This window comes from Ornithodoros turicata, chromosome 1 (genome assembly GCF_037126465.1).
Source record: "Ornithodoros turicata isolate Travis chromosome 1, ASM3712646v1, whole genome shotgun sequence".
NCBI classification, from domain to species: Eukaryota; Metazoa; Arthropoda; class Arachnida; order Ixodida; family Argasidae; genus Ornithodoros; species Ornithodoros turicata.
Genome location: NC_088201.1, coordinates 33,469,874 through 33,491,943, shown reverse-complemented (window position 1 = coordinate 33,491,943; position 22,070 = coordinate 33,469,874). Strand labels below are relative to the sequence as shown.

The following is a 22,070-nucleotide window of genomic DNA, read 5'->3' as shown; positions in this document are numbered from 1 at the left end:
AACCTCTTTAAGGGAGTGGCATAGTGGGCTTAGAGGCTGCAGCAGGACGAGTGAAATTTTATCCTGTAAATCAAGTCTGCCAATTTTTCTGCATTCTATGATAAAGAACACAAATGTATTGGAACTCAGGCTATCTACTCCTGTATCATAATAGGATAAGTAACTGTGTAGTAGCCGTTTCTATCAATACATTGAAAGTTTCTATAGATCATGAGGTGGTTGAGGTACATGTCATATAAGAGTGCAATAATGTAGCACTCAGCCAGGTTGCCGAATTGGCATTTGACATTCCCCTATACGAGCGAATTTCAAAGGTGTTTCAAACCCCCTAAACCTTTAGAAAATCATCCGACACGTACTGCACAAGACTAGCACAGATACATTTTTGCCCGACCATGTCCCCATCACCTGAATTGAGAATATTTATCTCCATGTTACAGTGCCAACAGTTCTAGGGTTCACCTTGAGTTGTATAATATCATTAATCTTGTTTGAGATCAATATGTTTAATAGCATCAAATAGCTTACTACCGTAGTACAAAACTTGTTTATTCTGCATCAAATAGCCTCTTCACTTTGGAATAATGGCTAGAACAGTTGCACATGTCTGCCCTGCAAATGGGTCTTTGCAAGCAGGCTATACAGAACTCAGTGTATTCATCCTTTCCGTCAGGATATGCCTACATGTAAATAAATGGAACATTACGCAACAATAGCCAAAAATGTTCAGAGATCACCCAACCATGTTTCTTTTTCGACCACGGCGTTTCACATCTTCATACTTTTTCATGATGTCGGCCCCTTTGGGGCCATATAGTTTCGCATAACTCGCAATTAGATGTTGAAACAGATCTTCTGAACCAGGATGTGTGCTGAGAAAAGCCCTTTCCAAAACGTAGAGGTCAACACCTTTGTCTTCTGGTGTATCACTCATAAAACTCAGGCCAAAGTCAATGATACTGACAATTGGTGCGTCACACTCGAAGCGCTGTACCATAAGGTTCGATGTGGTTAAGTCCCCGTGAATAACTCCTTCTTTGTGCATTGAGGCGACCAATACGCCAATTCGATTCATCAAATACGAAAGCTTATTTCGATGTTCTTTCGAGCTGGTCTTCTCGGCATTCGCTATGGCTTCACGAATCGTTGTAGCGTCCTCCAGGTAAGCAGTAACTATGAGTCTCGAGGCCAAGTCGACGAAGTACAGTGAGGGCACGGGGATGCCGACACTTCTACATCTACGCAATGCACGGGCCTCTGCCTTGATTCTCTCATGTGTGAGCTGCCTGTCAAGGTCAGGGTGTCTATACGTTTTAACAAACCGTTCCTTAAATATGGCTGGTTTGCTGAAATAGGTACCCTTGTAAACCTTACTCTCTGCTCCTTGTTTAAAAAGGTCAGTCCTGAATTCATCCATGGCTGTCGCAGCAACAACAAGATGAAAATAATGAGAACAAAGTCACATAACACTGCTTTGCAGCTGAGACACTTTATCGACACAGTTCATAGGTTGGGATGGCTGGATATTCTAGCTTTGTTTGGCCGTGCTAGCTTGTATGTATGGGTGCCACCATATTCGAACAGGGTTGCGAACAGGGAAGAGCGGAACCCAAGTTCTAAACCTAGTTGCTGGCAGTTAAAAATATTGGCGGCTCTCGTCCTGAGGCTCTTGCCTAAACGTTTCCTCACCATTCTGACGAGTTTTCTACCTTTCTGTGGGTGCAAACTGTTAGAGTAACAAAAATATAGGTCGGTTGCGCAAGTATAATAGACTAGGATAGACCAGAATTTTACAGAAACAGTTAATTATTAGCCATATAGTTCTGTAATGCTTCGCAAAAAAAAAAGTAACAGATAAATGCAAAACATCACGGCTTAGTATTCACGAAAGGCCAAAAACTAACGAAATTACTTGAAATTAATGTCCTAGGGCCTAGGCGATACAGCATACAGCCACAATGCAATATGCATCACAGTTATTTAAAAATGGCCGAGCTTCCGCAGTTGGGCAAACATTGTCACATGAAATCTTGCAATCGTTTAGGTATGTTGAAGGGCATTCTCATAAGATTACAAAGACGTCTGCAGAGACCGTATACCCCTTATCAGTAGAAATCACTAGCCAATTTGTTGCACTTCCGATACGGCTGCTAGGAGCCACCGGCCGCTGCCGACCACAACGACTAAAATTGATATGGAAGTGTCTAGAGGTCCGTCGGAAGGACACGATTGTTTATACATCGGGGTCCGTCGGCTCAACATTATGTCGTGTTAGATCAAGTTAGTTTAGGTTAAGTTAGTGTTAGGTTAGTTTATTCTAGTCAGGTTAGTGCAAGTTAGCTTCGTGCAGCTCTAGGTTAGGTTAGGTTAGTTTAGTTTAGGAAACAGTCTAGTTCCTCATACCACAGACGATCCGACGGACCTCGCTGCGTAAAGAATGGGGTCCGTCGTCCGTCGGGACACTCCGCTTTCAACATTATGTCGTGTTAGATCAAGTTAGTTTAGGTTAGTTTAGTTTATTCTAGTCAGGCTGGTGCAAGTTAGCTTCGTGCAGCTATAGGTTAGGTTGGTTAGGTTAGAAAACAGCCTAGTTCCTCATACCACGGACCATCCGACGGACCCCGCTGCATAAAGAATCGGGTCTGTCCGACGGACCTCTCGACACAGCCAATTGATATAGCAAGGTTTTCTTTTCATAGGTAAAGCACTGAGTGAATAGATGGTGTATCATCTCAGATGACACAATATCAGATGTCTCATCTGATAGTAGTAATCAAGGGGGAACAGTGCTTTCTTATTATTTTCGGGGGGATGTACAATAATGAGTAACTGATAAAATAGCATAAATGCAGGCAAGCTGGTGGACGAAATTCATTGTAGAAAAAGCCTGAGCTTGGGCAAGGGAACAAACAGAAAGGATCGCAGAAAGGAGCTGCTTGTGTCGTGTCGTGACGTTCTTTTTGTTCGTTCCCTTGCCCAAGCTCAGGCTTTTTCTACAATGTATTACAATAATGAGCTTCTAGAGAGAGTGCAACTGAAGATGCTTCCATAACTGTGTTGCACATATTTGAGGCGAACTGAATCTCCTGATCACTAGTTTTGGTAGGGTAGGCACAACTCCACGGAAGTGAAAACACTCCAATATACCATAGTTTCATGAGCATCACAGTTTCTGCTGACATTCATCCATTGCCAGGGGAGGGGGATTATCAATAGGGTTAAGGACTGCAGTGTGTAGTGTATGGTGTAGAGCACTGCACGGGCCGCACTCTTGGCCCAAGCCCGAGAAATTTATAGGCTACCGGCCCGGCCCGGCCTGGCCGAGTGTATCAGGCTGTAAAATTTGACCGTGGCTAACTAACAGAGGGGTAACACAGGCTCGAGCCTGACCTAGGCCTGCCTATGTATGGACCTGGCCCGAGCCCAGCCCAGGCCTGCAAAACGAAGGCTTTACCTGGCCCAGCCCGGGCTCAGGTTTTTGGGTACGCTGTGTCTAGAGGTCCGCCGGACGGACCCGATTCTTTATGCAGCAGGGTCCGTGATACCAGGAATGCGGCAGGGCATGAAGCCGGCACCATCCAGAAGGTGCGCAGGGAGATGAAGGACGAGCTGCACGAAGCTAACTGACCATAGACTCAGTTACCTAAACTAACCGAACCCAACCAAAGCTGCGCGAAGCTAACTTGCACAAATAAACAATCATGTTGTCCGATGGACCTTTCCTTGTCTCTAGAGGTCCGTAGGACGGACCTGATTATTTATGCAGCTGGGTCCGTCGGATGGTCAGTGGTATGAGGAACTAGATTCTGTTTCCTAAACTAACCAACCTAGCCTAGAGCTGCACAAAGCTAACTTGCACTAACCTGACTAGAATAAAATAAACTAACCTAACCTAAACTAACTTGATCTAACATGAAAGCGGAGTGCGTCCGACAGACTCCGATGTATAAACAATCAGGTTCGTCCGACGGACCTCCAGACACTTCTTTTCGGGTAAGCCCGTGCAGTGCTCTAGTACGGTGCATTACATTCGTCATTTGTCATTGAAACCCACAGATCTCTCCCATTTTGCATTTTCAGATTTCCTGCCATACACTTGTGTACATTGTAAATTCACGTTCTGGTGAGTCATTAATAGACTATGAAGCTGTAGAGGGGAGCACATATTCAAATTGTTATTTGCCCCTTTTTAGTGGCGACCACAGAGCAACAGATGCACACACATGTGACAAAGTTGAGGTAGGTGAAAGCTGCTCAGCAATAAATTCTGCAATGGGCTCGAGATCATGTCTTAGCAATTGTGCCATAAGTAAGAACATGTCACACTTTAACAAGTGTTTCACTCGTACTATCAATCACATTCAAATTTGCCATACTTGTGGCAACTATCTAGTTCCATCTCTGTGCAAAAGAACATACTCGTGCAGTGCATATCACATCCCCTTTAGTTTTTTAGCCACACACTAAGTGTGTGTGGCTAATTGCTTTTATGGGGTTAGACGTAGGACCACTTCATGAAATATTACATTTTATTCACCCTCAATCGGAAAAATCAATATATGGGATGTTCCAATGCAAGGCACTTAATTAGAGCAAGGTGCCTGCGGAATACTCATTTGACACGTTTATGTGCTACAGAAAAATAACAGAAAAAGTTAGCCATCATGCTAAGCATCTGAGGCATCAGAATTTGCAGGTTACCTACACAATGCGTTGAAAGGTTTCTCATTACACATGCTGGTGGGTATTACAATCTCTCTCTTCACTGTCCGTCACTTACCTGTTTGCTTGGCATCTGATTGGGTTTTCTCAAGTTCTATATTCATGTTAAATGTAATTGTTATTTTTCAGAATCATACACTGACAGACGAAGAAGTGGGAAAGGCCAAAGCAGAGCGATTGTTTAGTTGCAGTCTAAGCAGCTGTAGTCAGTGGGAACTTACGGCTGTCATCTGTCCCCTGTGCAAGCAGAATTTTTGTCTGTGTCATCGTCATGCGCAGGACCATCAGTGCCAAAGCCTTGATTCTGAACAAGACTACATGCCACGCACTACGCAGTTAGTCCAGAATATCCTAGGTTTGTATGACATTGAATATTTATCGCGGCAAATATGTCCTTGACACACCTGATCGCGCTGTTGATCCAATAGAATAGAATAGAGTAGATTAGTGCTTTTCTATCCCAGAATTCTACAATGGAAACTTTGTCCATTGCATTCACAAAACGAAATTGTAAATAAAGTCAACAGACCATGGCAAAGGGATACAAATGATGTCTGGAAATGCAGAATTGGCCGTATGTGCCTTTCATGCATAACATTTAGTTTCACTTGTGTCATGGTTTCAGAGACTTGCATTAGCCGTGAGGCCTCTTAAGTTACTCGAGTTTCCTTAGGCTAAAATGAACCCATTCAGATACTGTACAAATACTTCTTGTCTGCAGAAGGTGATGTTTTAATAAATTGTACACAAATACAAACAAATTCTACAGTATTTTGCGAGACAGAATTCATGTCATGGGGTTGGCGAAACTGAGATATTGTCCATGAGTACTTCCACATTTCTTTTCTGTGCTGCTGAAGAAATGGAAAGTTTTGTGTGTGTTTTGGAGCATTTATGAGGATGTTGGAGGTAACAAACAATAAGTGTACAAACCAAACTAGAAATATCTATAGCGTTTCAAAAATGTATAGCAATAGTATATTCTATTATAATTTCCACTCAGGTTCGAAGAAGCCTGCAGAAAAAAAAGCAACAGCAGAGGCTTCACCACTAGCTCTGAAGGTCAAGCTGATGAAAATGAAGATGCACGCAGCTGGGGATAAAAATATTCCTCAAGCTGAACGAGTATACTTTGAAGTCACTCTCCCAAGGAGCTACAAAATGTCGAGGCCCTATTATTTTTCAAAAGTGAGTAGGTACAGAAAAGTTTAGATGTGGTTGTAGGGTATATTACACCAGAAGGATTGCACTATTAGGATTCCAAAAGATCTGGACTTGCAAAAGTCATGGCACAAACAACTGGACGAAAGGCATGCACACAGGACAGGTACCTTCTAATTGTGTGTGTCGTCTTTCGTCTCGTTGCTTGCGCCATGACTTTCGTCTGTTCAAACCAACTAGCCCAATGTAAAGCTCTTTTGGATCTGGACTTAATTCTTGGTGTGTGGTTCTGTAATAATTCCAATAATTTGCATGAGAGATGTTGACATGCAGACCACGTTGGCTTCTTGCTCAGAGTCAGTGCTCGTTTTAGTGCTAAAAAATGCGAACACACTATAGTTTAAGCACTGTAATTAACAGCTAAAAAGTGCTGTCTTTGCTACTTAGGTGTGGACTGTTGGGAGAGGTATAGACAGTATTGCTGGCATTGAGAAATTTTTGAACAACAATAATAAAGCTGATGCAAAGGTGAGTACCCATGCAGCTGCTTTTGCTTCATTTTCCATTTTTAGTTTCATTACCTTATGCGATGGGTTTCACATATAATTCACGCGAGTTTGCAAAAAGGACCTGAAGAATAATAGTATGCTCTCTTGTTTTGCAGTGGCTGCGCCTATTTGATGCTACAACCCTGGAAATTCTTCCTGTAAATACAAGGTTTCAGAATCTGCTCACAGACCTGTCCATAAATGAAGGTCAAAATTTAATTCTTGAATATGTCGAACGGAGTTGTACGTGCTTGCCAAATGACTACCTACAGAAGTAGTTGTACAAATATGACTAATGATTATGAAATATGATTAATGACATGTATTAAATTAATTAAATTATACTGCTTCTTTGCTCTCTTCTAAATATGTGTATGTCTATTTGGTGAAACTACAATAGGCACAAAAAGAGTGGCACAAAGAAATATGAACGGCAAGTCACAAGTGACAATGCTAATTTAATAAGCTTTACGTTGCAAGACAACTAATGATCATGAACGACGCCACAGTGGTTGTGGCACAAAGAAATATGAATGGCAAGTCACAAGTGACAATGGTAATTTAATAAGCTTTACGTTGCGAGACAACTAATGATCATGAACGACGCCACAGTGGTTGGTCTATTAATCAGTTTTGCCCATCTCAGGATTCTTTAACGTGCACAGAAATCTCAGTACATGGCACAGCGTATTTAACGTCCCTCCTGGAAGATGGCACGTCTGAGCAACTTGTACCCAGAGAGTCGAACCGAAATGTTTATCGGTTCGGTTCGGGTTTAGGTTCGACGATAAGGGTTCAGTTCCGGTTCAGCTCTGGAAGGTAGCTATAATGGTTGGAACCGTTTTTTCCCAAACGGTTCGGTTCACGAACCTGTTCAGGGACCACGGGTGGGAATCAAGCACAAAACTCAGGTTAAAGCACACTTCCGTTTGTGTGGTACAGTGCTTGAAGTGAACAGGAGGCGTCAACGTCGTTCAAGGGTTTGAAAGATTTTGCTCGATATGAAAGACAAGATTAGTAATGGTTACAGCAGGAGCATAACCATGAATTACCGGCTTGGGTTGACTGCCCCAGCGCGTACCTGATGTCGCGGTGGTTAACTAATCCACCAGGTTATTCGCAGAATCTCAGCAGGGATATAACAGTCAACAAAGCTTGCTACCTTAGCCCAAATCATTTAAGTCATTGAATTATTGAATACCGGTCAGTAGTCGCAAATACTTGGTATGTTCTTTTCATTCTGGCCAGCATGAGGGAGGCTGGCCCTTTACTTTGTAAGGGGCTTATGTAAGCTCACACGCGCTATGTGTCAGCGATCAGTTCTGCAGTTAGCCGAGGTTATGTGTCACTTCATGAATGCTCCCCGTTGATCCCTAGTCCTTATATACTCGTGTACGTCTTAGACATTAGTTGTCATAACAGTTTTAAGTTACTATCGTTATTTCGCGACTCCCGCAAATCCAGAGCATTCCTGCTGGACACGACTATTTCGGCAAGCAACAGGAAGGCTACGAAGCTAATACATAAAAGGTAAAAAAAAAAAAAAAAAAGGAGACGAAAATAGTAATTTTTATGTTCATGCACAACATGCAAAGTTCCATCCTTAGTTTCATATTAACCATTATTTGGACCGGTTACCTGTAATTTTTTAACGGTTCAGTTCCGGTTCACCTCCTAGATGGCGTCGGCTGCTTCGGTTCAGTTCGGTTCCGGTGCGGCCAAACATAACGGTTAATAACGGTTTTCGGTTTGGGTTCAGGTTCGGTTCGACTCTCTGCTTGTACTCCATCCCACAAGTGTTTGTGACGTTACTGCTGATGTTATTGCAGATCCCATACACTGACAGCGAGAAGCAGTTAATAGGAGGAATAAATTTTCTAGCATTTGAGACTAGTGCCGTGATTGTGACCCTCAGAATGCCAGATATTCTGTGGATTTTACATCCTGTACAACCTGTAATGCTCACAAGCTATTAATGTTTGTACATTCTCACAAATTTTAGGGAAACACGAAAATTATGGGCAATCTCAAGCTTATCGCGAAGTAAGCGCCACATTCCTATCCTATGATGGGCATTATCTTTGTTTTTCAGCTGCATAGTGGTGGTATCAGTACACAGGTTTCTTTATAGCTGCAACAAATTTTCATAAAAGGGGGAGTTTTATATAACAATATATTTTATATAACAAATTTTCATAAGAAGGGGCAGTGGCTTACTTTTGTCATTGGATTACTTGATGGGGTTGCTACTAGGAAACCATATTTTTTTTCTCAATTAGGGGCCTAATTAACACATATTCCAATCAACTTTTGAATTATTGACTTTAGCGAGCACATTGCAATTGTGATATCACTGATGAAGCACAAAAGTAATCGCAGCACTACAGACCTAACTATTTCACCTTCACCGTCTGCTGCAACCACAAGTGATCGGCAAAAGAGCGACAGTGACGTCGATATCTCCGCCCTCACTTCACGTCACAGGAAAAAGTCGTACATGATTCAGGCAAACCCTTATCGTGGTTTGTTTCACGATCTTTGTTTTGTTTTTCTTTTCTGCTTTCTTTTCTTCCTTGTGTTCGCGGTTGCTCGCCATATCACTCCTTTCATCCTGCTGGACACGGCTTTTGCCCTTCAGCGGTACGTAAGCGGTATGTAGTGGTGATGCACAAAGTGTCTGAAAAGAAAAACAAAACAAAGATTGTGAAACATACCGCGATAAGGGTTTGCCTGAATCGTGTCTGACATTTTTCTGTGACGTTGAGTGAGAGTGGAGATATCGACGTCACTGTCACTGTTTTGCCGACCACTTGCGGTTTGCAGGAGACGGCAGAGGCGAAATAGTTAGGTCTGTAGCGTGCGCTGCGATTACTTTTGTGCTTCATCAGTGGATCGAACGGATCATGCGGAGATCAGGCTTTAATATCGCAATTGCAATGTGCTCCCCAAAGTCCATAATTAAAAAGTATCTGAAAATATGCTAATTAGTCCCCTAAGTGAGAAAAAATATGGTTTCCTAGTAGCAGCCCCGTCGGGTATCCAATAACAAAAGTAAAAGTGTCCTAAGACAACTCACTTTTTTATGAGAATTTGTTGCAGCTAAAGAGAAACACCCTGTATACCAAGATGTCAACTTTTTCTTCATCTCAGACTTAAATAGGCACTTCTAAGGATGCTAGCAATCCGACATGTGCGAACTCGTAAAGAATGTTATTCTCTTGCTACATCTGTAGAATGCTCTCCATTCTATAAACCCCAAACTTGAGTGTTTACAGCCTTGGCACCAGGGGGTAGTTCCAAGTGTCCCGGATGATGGTCCACGTATGGTATAATGATGTTATCGATGTAATGCATCATTGTGTTGATAGCACTCTGGCAGTTTGGGGTATGCCAGATGCCCCATGAGGTGGGAAAATCTACAGCTGCATGGCATCTGGTCGTTTGGTCCATGAGGATAATCTGGGAAGGCACAGTGGCTCCTCCTAGTGCAAGTGCAAACGCTACAGTAATCTCTCATATGCACACTCGAGAGACTGATTTGCTGTGGGCCTTGCTGTTGACGTGTTCAATTACTTTCCGGCACTAGCTTGGAGAAAGTTTGGTACCAACTAATGACAACACCTTTCGGAATTTCATTTTCTGGATCCACAATTCAAACCCAAATTAAGAACACACACTTATTTTGAAATCTGAAATGAACTCTTGAACACTGACATAAAATTCACTAAGGAAAGGTTTGGTTCCAGCATGGTGTTGCAGGTGAAGTGACAATTCCTGGTATCCCAGAAGTGCCTCAGACTTCCAGCACTGTAACCCGGATAAGCTCTGTGGTGAAACTGTTGAGAACAGGAACCTCAGCATTAATGTTCCAAATTTCGATTGCAAATGTGTCTCCATCCAAATTTGTTAATTACAGCGACTGCAAAATTAACCAGTTATACAGTATAATCACTAAGATAGGCAGGCAGTGTGCTACAAGTGTCGATTTTATTTTCGCATCTTGTTAGGCTCCTAGGCACCTCTCCTATGAGCAAAAAATCAGATGGCCTAGCAGCAATGATAAAGAATGAGATGTTGTTAATGACCTAGTACACAGTTTCAAAAACAGCACAATCACCAGATTCTACTTTACACTGGAGAACAGCTACTTAAGTTGGCCGTTCTCTGGAAGATTTTCTAGCTGTTGCTTTCTTTTCTTGCCATTTTCGTTTCAATTCTTCCTGCTCTCGAAGCGCTTTTTCTTCTGGTTTTTCATATTCTGCTACTGGGTACAGAGAAAATGGTTGCAAGTCCCTGTATTTTCCTATCAACAAGAAACCACAAGTAAGTTATTAGAGAGATGTAATACAGTCAAGCCTAATATGCATATGAAATCACACAAAAAATGATTGCTAAGCCACAGTGACCTGATAAGAGAGTCTTCTGACAACCATTGTTCATGAATGCATAAACATAAGTAGACAGCAAAGTCTACACTGCATTCTGATACACAAACAATCAGAATTTCATCTATGTAGTACCTAACCATTATGGTATCTCTGTTTTGTATTTAAATACTGTCAGATTCTGAAAGTGGTTAAGGAGTGGTTACTGGATAAGGAACCCAATGAGTGAACAAAGGTGACATCTGTCAGCAACCCCAGACACATATTTGTTTTCATACAGAAGCTTAGGGCAGAGACAAATGTGCCCATAACACAGTCACGCTTATGCATAATGCGCAGATGCCAGTTTTGTATTTGTCATTCCCACTTCTACGAGGGTGGTTCAATAAGTAACCTTAAATAATTTATTGACGAACAATGAAAATGAATATTCTGGGAAACAATGGATCACTTTTCTACGTAGTTCAATCAGGTGTGCTTGCACATGCTACGCGGAGGTCTCAGAATACAACATACAGGGTAGAAGACATGCACAATCATCTGGGGCAAGAATACATATTATGTATGAGATAGAGTTTGGAATTTTAATTTAAAAAACTTTGAGGTTCCTTATTGAACCACCCTCATACAACGTATATCAACATACACAAACCTGCCCGGAACGCATGCATGATTTTGTTGTAATGTTTAACTGTATAATTTTTAAATGACATACGTTAGATAACATGGCACAAAGCAGTCTCACCTATCCTGAAGCGCTCCTTCCTCATTTCATCCACAAGCCAAGATGGTGTTCCCCTTGGTATCTTGTAAATGTTTGGGTATTTTGGCATAGGTTTCTCTTGTTGAAACGGATGCAAGGTTTTGAGTCTCTTGAGGAACACTTCTTGTCGTATGTCACGAGGGTCACGATACTTGTCCAAATACCTAAGAGAGTAAAGCATGACTGCATTCCAGAAACATCCTTTTAGGGGGATGCATTCTGAAGGACAACACTGCTGCATGAAAACAACAGAACTTGGAAAGGCACAGGATGAAGTAACTGGCCATTGCATTTCTGGAACTCACAAGTTAAATGCCTCCTTATGAGGGTACTTCACTTGAGGGGGAATATACTCTGGGGTGTGTGCATAATCGAACACCGGGACTTTCATTTCTGAAAAACCAAGAGAGAAGAAAACAAGCTCTTTTCAGCATATGCATCCTACATTGTAACACACACACTCAGCTGAATGACCTCAATGATACTCCATTGTTTCGCGTTGTTTTGTGCTTTTGATAGCATGTACTAGTATGATAATTACAATCAGGCATGTTGCATTGCCTGTACTGCATGTCACTGGCTGGACTCTGGTGGCCCCTTGAGGACTCATGGCAGGTATTCCAGCCACATCACTATTGTTGCTGAGGCAGCCATAGGAGGAGCACAGAGCAGCTCACCTGTTCATATTACCCATTGCGGCCCGAGAAAAGAGTCCTGAATATCCAGCTCAACGTATTATACGTAAGGCATTCTAGCTACGCCTTTGAAGATATTTTACCATACCGGAATTCGTATGAACCACAATCGTATTGTCAAGGCTCTACACATCGCCTCACGTATGTATCATCTGTTAAAGCTGGTCATCGCTGCTGCCGTACAGCTGCTCTCCTTGCATCCGACATATTTCATCCGTATAGGATACTGTTTTAGTATTGAAACTACAATGTTCACTGGTGTAAAATACTACCCGTTCTTTATCTTGCTTGAAACATTCATGCCACCTTTTTGTTAATAAAAATGAAATGAGACAACAACCTCTTTATTATGAAATTGTGAGGCCTTGTCTTCAGACTGCCTTCATATGTCACATGCAATGCAGTACAAGGGTGCATTGCATTTCTGCAATTCTGCAATTTTGCAATTCTGAAGCCTAATGTATTGATGCCCACATTATTCGGATCAGAGCTGCAAAAATTATCTTGCATATCACTTTAAAGGTACACAGAGCTTCTGCCTAACGGAATTAAATGCCTTTCTAAAACACTATCAAAATATATTCTTTATATGGCTGCTCAGCATTAAACCAATAAACTTGTTTTGCAGATTCAATTCTCATCAGTAGAGATGAGTGCAGGTATGAAAATTCGTACCCGCACCCGAACCGCACCCGCAGGGACACGACCTGTACCTGCATCCACAGCAATGTCATTGGCTTAACCCGCATCCGCACCCACACATCCCGACGCGTATCCGCACACCCGCCGATATACCCGCGCGCAGGCCAATGCGTACGCATGTTTCAGGTATGCCACATGATCGTCACAGCACGAAATGATTTATTGATGCGGGGGACAATGTCCGTTAGCGAGCCTCTTTTCCAACACGTACGCTGTGGTGGCTGCTGACATGGTTGCCAGCTTACTGATGCGAAGAGTACCAGTCGTGGTGTCGAAAGCCAAACCCCCAAATTAACCAAAATTAACCCTAGCCAAAATTAACCCTATGTGGCAAACAACAACAACAACTTTGTTTGGAGATGATGAATTGGATATAGGACGTTTTGGAAAGTATTTTGGGCCAAATGTTCGCAATGAATCGGGTCATACACCAAAATTTGACGGGTTGGTTTTGTGCCTGCGGGTATTGTGGGTATACCCGCGTAATCCACGAAGGCAGTGCGGGTCTACCCGCACCTTACCCGCAACCCGCGATAGCACGGACATGTGTACCCGCGAACAATAAATCTGTGCGGGAACCTGCGGGTATACCCGCTCTGCACTGATCTCTACTCATTAGTGTGACCCCCCTCCCTCATTTGTCTCTTTTCTGTATTAGATTTCATGAAGGTGGGACACCACAAGTACAGTGGCGATTGCATGGTTTGGCATAAGTTTACTGAACTTAGTTTTTGCTGTACACCTGTCATGCAATTAAAATTGTAATGCAAAATCAAACATAGGGTACAGAAAGCTATGCTTACTTAGGGTGTGATGAAAAAAATCCATAAGGCTATCATCCCACACAGACTGGAAGAATGCAAGCCCAGCTGGTGTTATCTTGTCCTCATACTTCTTGTAGAAATCATACGTCTTGAACGTCCTCTGCTTCAGACTTGTGCTGATGAAAGAGAAGGGACAGTATGGTTTCAGTTTGCTTGTTTCCTTACTGTCAGCCTCTAGTAAAGCTTTTTGAATGTATGACTAGTCAAAGGTCCGGAATTCATAGAAACATGCTTTTGAAATTGACAGCTCTGAGGATAGTGTTCTTGAACACATTGCAGGGTCACAAGTGAAATTTTGTGGAAAGCTAAGAAACAATGTCTCACTACAGACACGTTCAATCTAAGAACTGCACCTTGGGTGCTATACGAGCACTTTGTATTTTCTGACTGCATAAGCAATACATGTGTTACCTGCCAGGAGTGTGTTTCTTTCAACATGGTGGCTTGCATTAAAGAAATATGACAGCAGAAGGCAGTGCCACTCTTAGTTTCAGCACGGCTATAATTCACTGCATCGGTGTCATAAATAAAATGCAGTAAGGTCAATCCACATGATGCGATCCAATCGGGTTGCTCGACCCCCGCGGAAATCGCTGATTTTTTTATTGCTTGTTCCAACAGTTGAGAAATCAACACCCAAGAAATATTGGCCAAATTCGGCAGCATTTTTTTGGCACTTGGCGCCAAATGTTGGGAATTGCGTCAGAAGTGAGGTGCGTTTGAGAGAGAAAATGGCTAAAGGTTTTTTAGGTCCGCATACAATAAAGTGACCCAAAAGGATGTGTCTTTCACCTGCACACGAGAAACCTTTGTTTTGATGTGTCTTTTATGATGTAATCTAGATGCAGAAATGCATGTTTTCGGTTAATGTTTGGCATTTTTTGCTGGCTCACTGGCTGTGAGTTGAAGCTTGAAATTTGGTAGCCGTGGATTGGTGACTCGGTCAATCAAAGAAAAAAAAAATTATTGCTCAGGCGCTAAAGGAGACCCAGATATAATTAGGCAAACCTGTGGAATTTCACGAAATCGCCATAATACAACAAAACATACCAAAACGAAAGTGGACAATGCGATATGAACAATCTGTCAACGCTAAAGTGAACATAAATGTGTCACCTAAAACATAACAAAAAATCTAAAGGGTACTTTTTCCAGCAATTAATTTTTGAACGAAGCACAGTTATGACAAGGGGCGTCTGGAGATATGAACAGTTGAAATATGGCAGTCATCGAAAAAGCCAAGACAAGCCATCCCACCGCTGTCCGGCTTTTTCAATGGCTGCCATATTTCAACTGCAAAGATTGCATTTCCAAAATACTACTAAAGGTGTCTAGATTGTATCACATGTACTTTCCTTCCATGAAAGGGAAATTTTTCAGGCATGGGTGAAGGGTGAATGAAGACTGCAAAAGAAATCAGTAGAGAGGAGCTCGAGCAAGGGGCGGAAAGCATTATTTCTTATGGCCATAGCTACACTGCAATGGTCTATTTCAAGATCTGACTCACCAGTTAGTTGGCAGTCTTACATCCGTGTAGTCCAGATGACCTTCTTGCTTGTACAAGACGAAAACATATCTATGATAGCCAGTTCCTTTGGGATGGAAAGGCTGCAGATAACTACACAGTACGTCTGCATTTGCCATGTCTCCACCCTTGATATTGCCCCTGAAGAAGAAATTAAAATTAATGCCCTTCAACAGCAAAACTTTAATGTGCAAGTACTGACTTTAATTCCTACTTACACGAACCAATGCAGGTATTCCATTTCGTGCTCAAGTAAGTGACCGTCGAGGCTTGTGAGAACTAAAGTCCATAGTGTCTCTGGTTCTGACTCAAAATGTACTACTGGCACTTTCGTCGCCTAGAAGAAACAGGAAAATGATCTGACCACTGCAACATCCTCAATTTTTCACAAATCCGGCACAGCGCACATATTCGCGGCCACTAATTTCCGTGAATTCTGGATGCTAAAATTCGTGCCATGATTGGCTTACTTCGTAACAAGCCAAAGATTGACTGTAGCGTATTGGATAAAAGCGACATTGCACATGCGTCTGCTGCAAAGCAGTTCAAGCGGTTACCAGTAGCCTGTACAACCAACTGTGAAGATAAACATTGCAATTCCCGCATAGTTTTCCCAAGTGTAAAACCAAACTAGAAATTTTTGAGTGCCCCCAAAATTTGCGAACAATAAGGGCTTTACAGTATATGTTCCAACTGTACAGTGATGCTGCTCTTCTTCTGTAACTGAAAGGCTTATTGCAGATGAATGACACAGTGCAGTGGATCCAGAGTAAAGTGTGGTGTCACACATTAGAGCTACCAAGCCGTTGTAATTCTGTTCTGACAAGCTTTACAACCTGCACCTGTGCTGCACTTTTCTGAAGCCTGCCGTTTTGAAACCCTATGCAATTCAGCAATGCAATAGTTTGTGTCACACAGTTGGTTCCTCAGCTGCACTTACCTCAGAAGGAAGTATAATGTTTCCAGAGTGGACTGGCGTGAAATGTTCATCGTCATAATCATAATAAATATCTAACGGGACAATTGGGTTGAAGTACCCATACTCGTACAGGTCTGTGAAGATACCGTAATGTTCAGCAATTTCACGCAAAGCATTGTGTGCCAAAGAGTTCCTCCACTCATTTTTCACTTCCTGGTAGGAGATTTTCACTGAAAAAATGAGATCATTTGAAAGTGTATGATTTGGTATGCTTGCAATGCCTTTTTCATGACATCTTTTTCAAAATGGTATCATGTTTACATAGGAGAAGTCTGCCTTACATGCTCCACTACGAGAATCCTCGGCTAACGCAAAGCTATTTCTGTTGGCTTTCCAAACTTTGAGGCGCTCCTTTCTGTTGCTCTCCGTTGGCGGTTTATATAAGCCAATATCTACCCGTGCTTCCACTTCAGGATCAAAAGCGTTTAATTCTGAAAAAACATCAATGGCATCCATTACTTTCATCACTCGTCTGTAAAGCTTTGCCCTCTAATAAGGCTTGTTTTGTTAAATACCACAAAGAATCTGTCATAGTATCTAGTAAACACAGTATGTTGTTAAAGGGTTGCGACAGGACATCCCAGGTTATCCTAGATAAACATAAAACAAGGTACTTTGCATCGATGTGAACCTGCACTGAAAATTTCATAGCGAAGAGGGTAATAGAAACAGAGAAAATGTTCACAGCGGATACTGAAACTCGTGCGGCTCTGACATCACACACCTCGCCGCCACCAGTGAGGCCGCGCATGAGAAGTCACGTGCTTACGGCTGCCAATGGGAATGAACAGTGATTTCCCCAGAAATTCACTGGGGGGCGTGCTGAGGTTTCAAGGGGGGAGGGGGGGGGGAGTTATGCTTGGTGAAGGTTCCACTTAAGGAATTTTTCTTAGACACGGAAAGAATCGTGGCACAATGGTGACATCTCTGCGCAGCTTTCCCGGTTTATTTGTATGTTATTACGTTAGAACATAGTACATTAGAATACAGATCCATTATGAACGACATTTCAACATTACGATGCATAATCACACGACCGACAAAGAAAAAAGACTAGCACCTTCTCTCACAAAGCTCAATGAATACCTAGCAACCAACGGTGAAAACCTTAGACGAAAAAAGCTGAATACCTCGCTTGATTGAGTTGGGTGCTAATGGTTCTTGGTGATCCACATTGAGTTTGCATGCCCGCACGCATTTTTGCTCGTATATGCGCGCAATCTATGCATTGAACAGACACTTTCAAATGATTTTGCACAAATGCATGGTACGATCATCTGCATGACTGTGGTCCTACAGCCCAAGTTTGACAGTACAGGATGTAATTCGCTGCGCCAAACTCTCTACCAGAACGTGTTGGTGGCGGAGCTGGGTGGGGTCACCTGACAAATTTCAGGGGGGTGTCGCAAAAATGCAGGGGGGGCGTACACCACCCCTGGGGGTGTGTAGGGAAATCCCTGGATGCAACTTGGAGGTCTATGACGTCTGCGCTTTGCTCGGGAGTGCGTTTGAGGGCATGTATCTCGCTAAGTACGACACGTAGAAGAAAAATACTTTTTCCCCTGTGTTCTGGCATGCAATACAATGCGTCCATGATGTAATGAACCACATCTATGAAAGTGTCTCAACCCCTTTGGGGTAAGCAAACAGACTGTCATAGGTTAGAAGGCTGGGTTTATTGATGAACAGTGACTATGTTGATTATCTTTATGTGTTTGTATGCTGGTTGGGCCCGTCAGCACATACCATAATTTTCGGTGTATGACACGCATGTTATACATGAACAAAGCTGAAAAATAGGCTATGCGTGTTATTTATGAGTGCGTGCTGTACATCAATACATTTCCGCATAAAACCGTCAGTGACCTTGTATAACAACGGCGTTCCCCAAGCCATGCAACTGACCTTAATCCTTGAATTCAGACTGACTGATTTCACACTATAAGGCTGTGCCCCGACAAAACATGATGTAGATCATGAACGTTAGTGTGTCGTGGTACACAGAGCTGTGCTTGGTATGTGGCTGCTAGTAGTGCTGACTGCTGCTGGAGACGATGCCAAAGTGTGTATGGTGTGTTTTCTGCTGCAGTTATTGAGCTTGTAAGTGCCTAACACTAACGCCATGTGTGGCAAATGCAATCTGTAAGGTGCGTGTCATACAATACGATGAAAATCAGTCCGATCTTGGCTGCACTTGACTTTCTGCAGATTAAACTGTAAATGCAATGAGAATGCATTAAGTGCAGAAAGTTGGGTTAGTTTGTTGAAGTTCATTCTAAATGATGACAGGGACAACACCACCAGAGCTTGGCCGGTGCAGCGTATTGTGTCCCAGTTCTTCCTTTAGAAGGATGCATTAAGTTAGTTTCGGTTAACATATTCTTGTACGATAGAGATTGATGGCCCACAAAAACAGGGCAAAAACGCTTCATTTATGCAAAAAAAGCCTCCACTGCTGTGGAGCTTGTTATCATAGATTCGGTTATGTTAGGTCACATTTGATTTGATTAGGTTCACACACGATTTGGTTAGTTTCTTTGGTATGACAGAGACAGGCCCCGTCGGTGTAGGGGGTCATAAAGGTTCGACTGACCCCTTCGATATAGTCGCCGTCTCATTGATAAAACAAGCCAAAACATTCACACTAGGAGATCGTTGAGCTTGAAGAACACAGAAGACGCGACAATTTCTTTTTCTGTATTGGTCAAGCTTCTTCCGACATGAATGTTCACTAGCTTGCCGCCGTTTTTTTCAGTTTATAGTAAGTTAGAACATCTAATGCATCAAAACACCAGTCATCGAAGCAGACAGTTTACGCTTTTGAGTAATAGAAGCATGTAATAATCTTTGTAATCTTTATTTAGTCAATATTGCAAAAAATGTACACAAAGCGGGACTGTGAGGGCAAGCCCTGTGGTACAGTCCCAGCACAGTTCAAGAATTAACAGCTAAACGATACAATTTTGTTGTGATAAAGATATTGTTAAATCGATATGCGATTTTAAAAAATGCATGCATCACGTAAGCAGCCTTTCAGCTCACCTTTCAGCTTTTGCTCAAGTGATTTAGCCTTCTCGGGAGGTTCACCTCTGAGCGAACGGGACAATGCTGGATGACAAACAGTTTCCCAACGCCGTATTCCCCGAAACAAAATGCCCAATGCTGACATTATCAGCTCTTCGAGGCAGACAGGGTATTTATGGTAAGTAATAAATGCGATACGACGCGCTAAGTTTTCATTAAAACGTGAAGCGCCGACAACAAACTGATGATGATGATGATCGTGTTGGCCGTTCCCTTTATACCGGGCGGACAGCGTTCTGCGGGGGCAGTGCGCGTCCTAGCCTAAAAACACAGTTCCTCAGTCTTTTTCACCAGTTGTGGTCCTGTTATTGTTCCTGTGGGTTTTCTCCCACCACATACTCAGACGTCGTTTGACTGCATCGACGTATTTTCCTGTGCCGAATCCAAGCGCTTCCTCTAGAGCAGGTCACCGGAGCTCATCCAAAACTGCCGTCAAACTAAGGAAGCCGCCATTAGGCGTCCCCGTGTTGCCAGGCCAGAACTGGCGGAGCCCGCTAGTTTTGACGGAGGAAATCTGAACAATTGTTTTGGTTCATGTTTGTCGTTTTGTCACTGTGTGTACCAAACAAAAACGTGTGAAACGTGATAAAAAAGCGATTAAATCTAGAGTGGGGTCATATGTTGTGTGTTTTATTGTTCCGATGTATTCTTTTAGACTGGCCTCCACCTCTGAGCTTTCTAACTCGAGCCTACTTAGATTTCGGTTTCTATTTCGTGGTTGTCAAACCTGTCAAGCCGTAAAACGCGTGAACGTGTCTTTAATTAGTACGTTTATTGGCGATTTCAAAGATATCGTGGTTACCGATGCCTTTAAATGGAGCCGAAATCCGAGAACTTCGACGCTCTGTTTCGGAAGTCAGCAACATAAACATGAAACTGCCCATTGGCCTCTGGCGATGGAATTCCCCATTCATAATCTTAAAATAAAGTTGTTATTATTGTTGCCCAATAAATGCATAAAAGAGAACTGCAAGCAGTGCAGAGAGGGTGGATCAGGAGCATCTTTCCTAAAGTAAGTAGCCTGCTTTTCCCACTTTCATGTGTGTGAAATTCTTCCACTATGTTTTTGAGTAAATTAAGTTTGTCTTTCCCTGGCCGTGCAGCTTTGTACATCATAGTGCCAATATGTACAAACATAGCTTTATATCTGTAACATTCACCCAAACCTTTTAATTTCAACATCAGAAATGTTTTACTAACACAGCATTGACAAGAGGGCACATGCCGCTTAGCACCCACCTTATCCCAGTTACTTATATTTGTTTGATCCCATCTGCATTGTCTTTGTTCAACCATCTGACAAAAGGTACCAAAAGAAGCAGTGCAAGTTGCTAAGAAAATAACTGCATTTCAGATACAAGTACACACACATATAGGAGCACCTTGTATTTTCCTCAAGATAATACAAGCACTAAGATATTTTCACTCTGGGAATACGACAAGCAGATGCTGCACCATCCCATTAACAGCTCCACTCGGGAAGGCTCTGGGGAAACATTGTTAATGAAAATTTGTCGCCCTCACAGGCTCCCACGACAACATACGGAACGATATTCGATATGGGTTCAGCGACTTGAGGAAGTGAATGTGAAATCCTACACTGACTGCAAACACGACCTCATGTGCTCCACTCATTTTCAGCAATGCTTCTTTTATGGTGGACACAGTCGAGCTGCACTGACGCCTGGTGCATGCCCTAGCGTTCCGGCACCAGGTCAACAAAGTATATGTGTTCAGGTGATGGAGCTTACACTGTTTCATTCCTTTTAGTGTCAGTGTGTCTCTGTAGTTCTCTGTGAATTTTCTCAATTTTATCCTGCTTGTGGTTGTGTGCAGGTCATGCAAGAGTATACCAACAGCAAAGTGTGTCTCAGATGCAAACCTCTTCAAGCATTTGCCATGAAGCCGTGACACAGGAACGGCTCCACTTGGGCCATTCAGTTTAAAGTCTGCTTGCAGCGTACTTTTTGCTTGAGCAAGGGTTTTCAAATCCTTTAAAAAGTAAAGTACTAATTAAAAGTACACGTTTGCTGCATAAATGTAATTTTAAAAGCCAAAAAAGGGTGGCCAGATAGTTTGTGTGAGGCATATTCATCTAGCACGTGTTACATCACTAAAATTCATATACTAACCACAAAACTATGGCTTAAATCTTTGAGCAATTATATCAAAACCAAGGAAGAATCCCCAGCAAAGTGCGCGGGCACTACGACTGTCTACATCAAGCAGCTATGTGCTGCAACATGTTCTACATCGTGTCTGCTCAGTCGATAATCTCTTTTATATGGGGAGTACCGACACTGCAGCGTGGCGTCGTGAATGCTCCTGTGTAATACAGTCAAAGCTTGTTGCAGAGAAAGTCAATGCAATTGTATTTTCACTGAAACAAGATAGAATCATCTCTTGATTGATTGAAGTTCACAAATTCCTTTATTTTACTAACAGTGCCCTCTCAAACAAAACCCATTTCCTTATTTATTGCAAAATTATAATCCTCGCTTTATGAATCTCAAATAATTGTAATATTTTGCAGGAATATGGACCATTCATAAATTGTGTGTTAATTCTATTCGATACAATAAAGTAGACCACTCATGATCACCATCCATTCTTTTAATATAGAGGTGTACCTGTGTCGAACAGCCTGTGTACTTACACCATTATATTTACGGTCTGACTTTC

At 42.4% G+C, this 22,070-nt stretch overlaps 3 protein-coding genes across 3 annotated transcripts; 1 reads left to right on the top strand and 2 right to left on the bottom strand.

The window, feature by feature from the left end:
* Positions 1-528: 528 nt before the first annotated feature.
* On the bottom strand, positions 529-1,597 carry LOC135398070 (EKC/KEOPS complex subunit Tp53rkb-like). Its single transcript, XM_064629507.1, has one exon. It carries the CDS (start codon positions 1,415-1,417, stop codon positions 734-736), a length of 684 nt encoding a protein of 227 aa, XP_064485577.1. The 5' UTR covers positions 1,418-1,597; the 3' UTR covers positions 529-733.
* A 323-nt stretch (positions 1,598-1,920) lies between these two features.
* Positions 1,921-6,775, top strand: LOC135377938 (AN1-type zinc finger protein 1-like). The gene is made up of 7 exons (XM_064610718.1): positions 1,921-2,044; positions 4,081-4,123; positions 4,194-4,239; positions 4,852-5,077; positions 5,726-5,910; positions 6,331-6,411; positions 6,548-6,775. Exons 1-7 carry the CDS (start codon positions 1,966-1,968, stop codon positions 6,707-6,709), a joined length of 822 nt encoding a protein of 273 aa, XP_064466788.1. The 5' UTR covers positions 1,921-1,965; the 3' UTR covers positions 6,710-6,775.
* Positions 6,776-10,399: 3,624 nt separating this feature from the next.
* LOC135377937 (large ribosomal subunit protein mL38-like) lies at positions 10,400-19,770 on the bottom strand. Its single transcript, XM_064610717.1, has 9 exons — positions 19,347-19,770; positions 16,586-16,735; positions 16,266-16,474; positions 15,544-15,662; positions 15,308-15,466; positions 13,780-13,916; positions 11,885-11,972; positions 11,562-11,743; positions 10,400-10,734 (listed from the first exon to the last, which is right to left on the bottom strand). The coding sequence occupies exons 1-9, from the start codon at positions 19,471-19,473 to the stop codon at positions 10,580-10,582; spliced, it is 1,326 nt and encodes a 441-aa protein (XP_064466787.1). The 5' UTR covers positions 19,474-19,770; the 3' UTR covers positions 10,400-10,579.
* Positions 19,771-22,070: the final 2,300 nt, after the last annotated feature.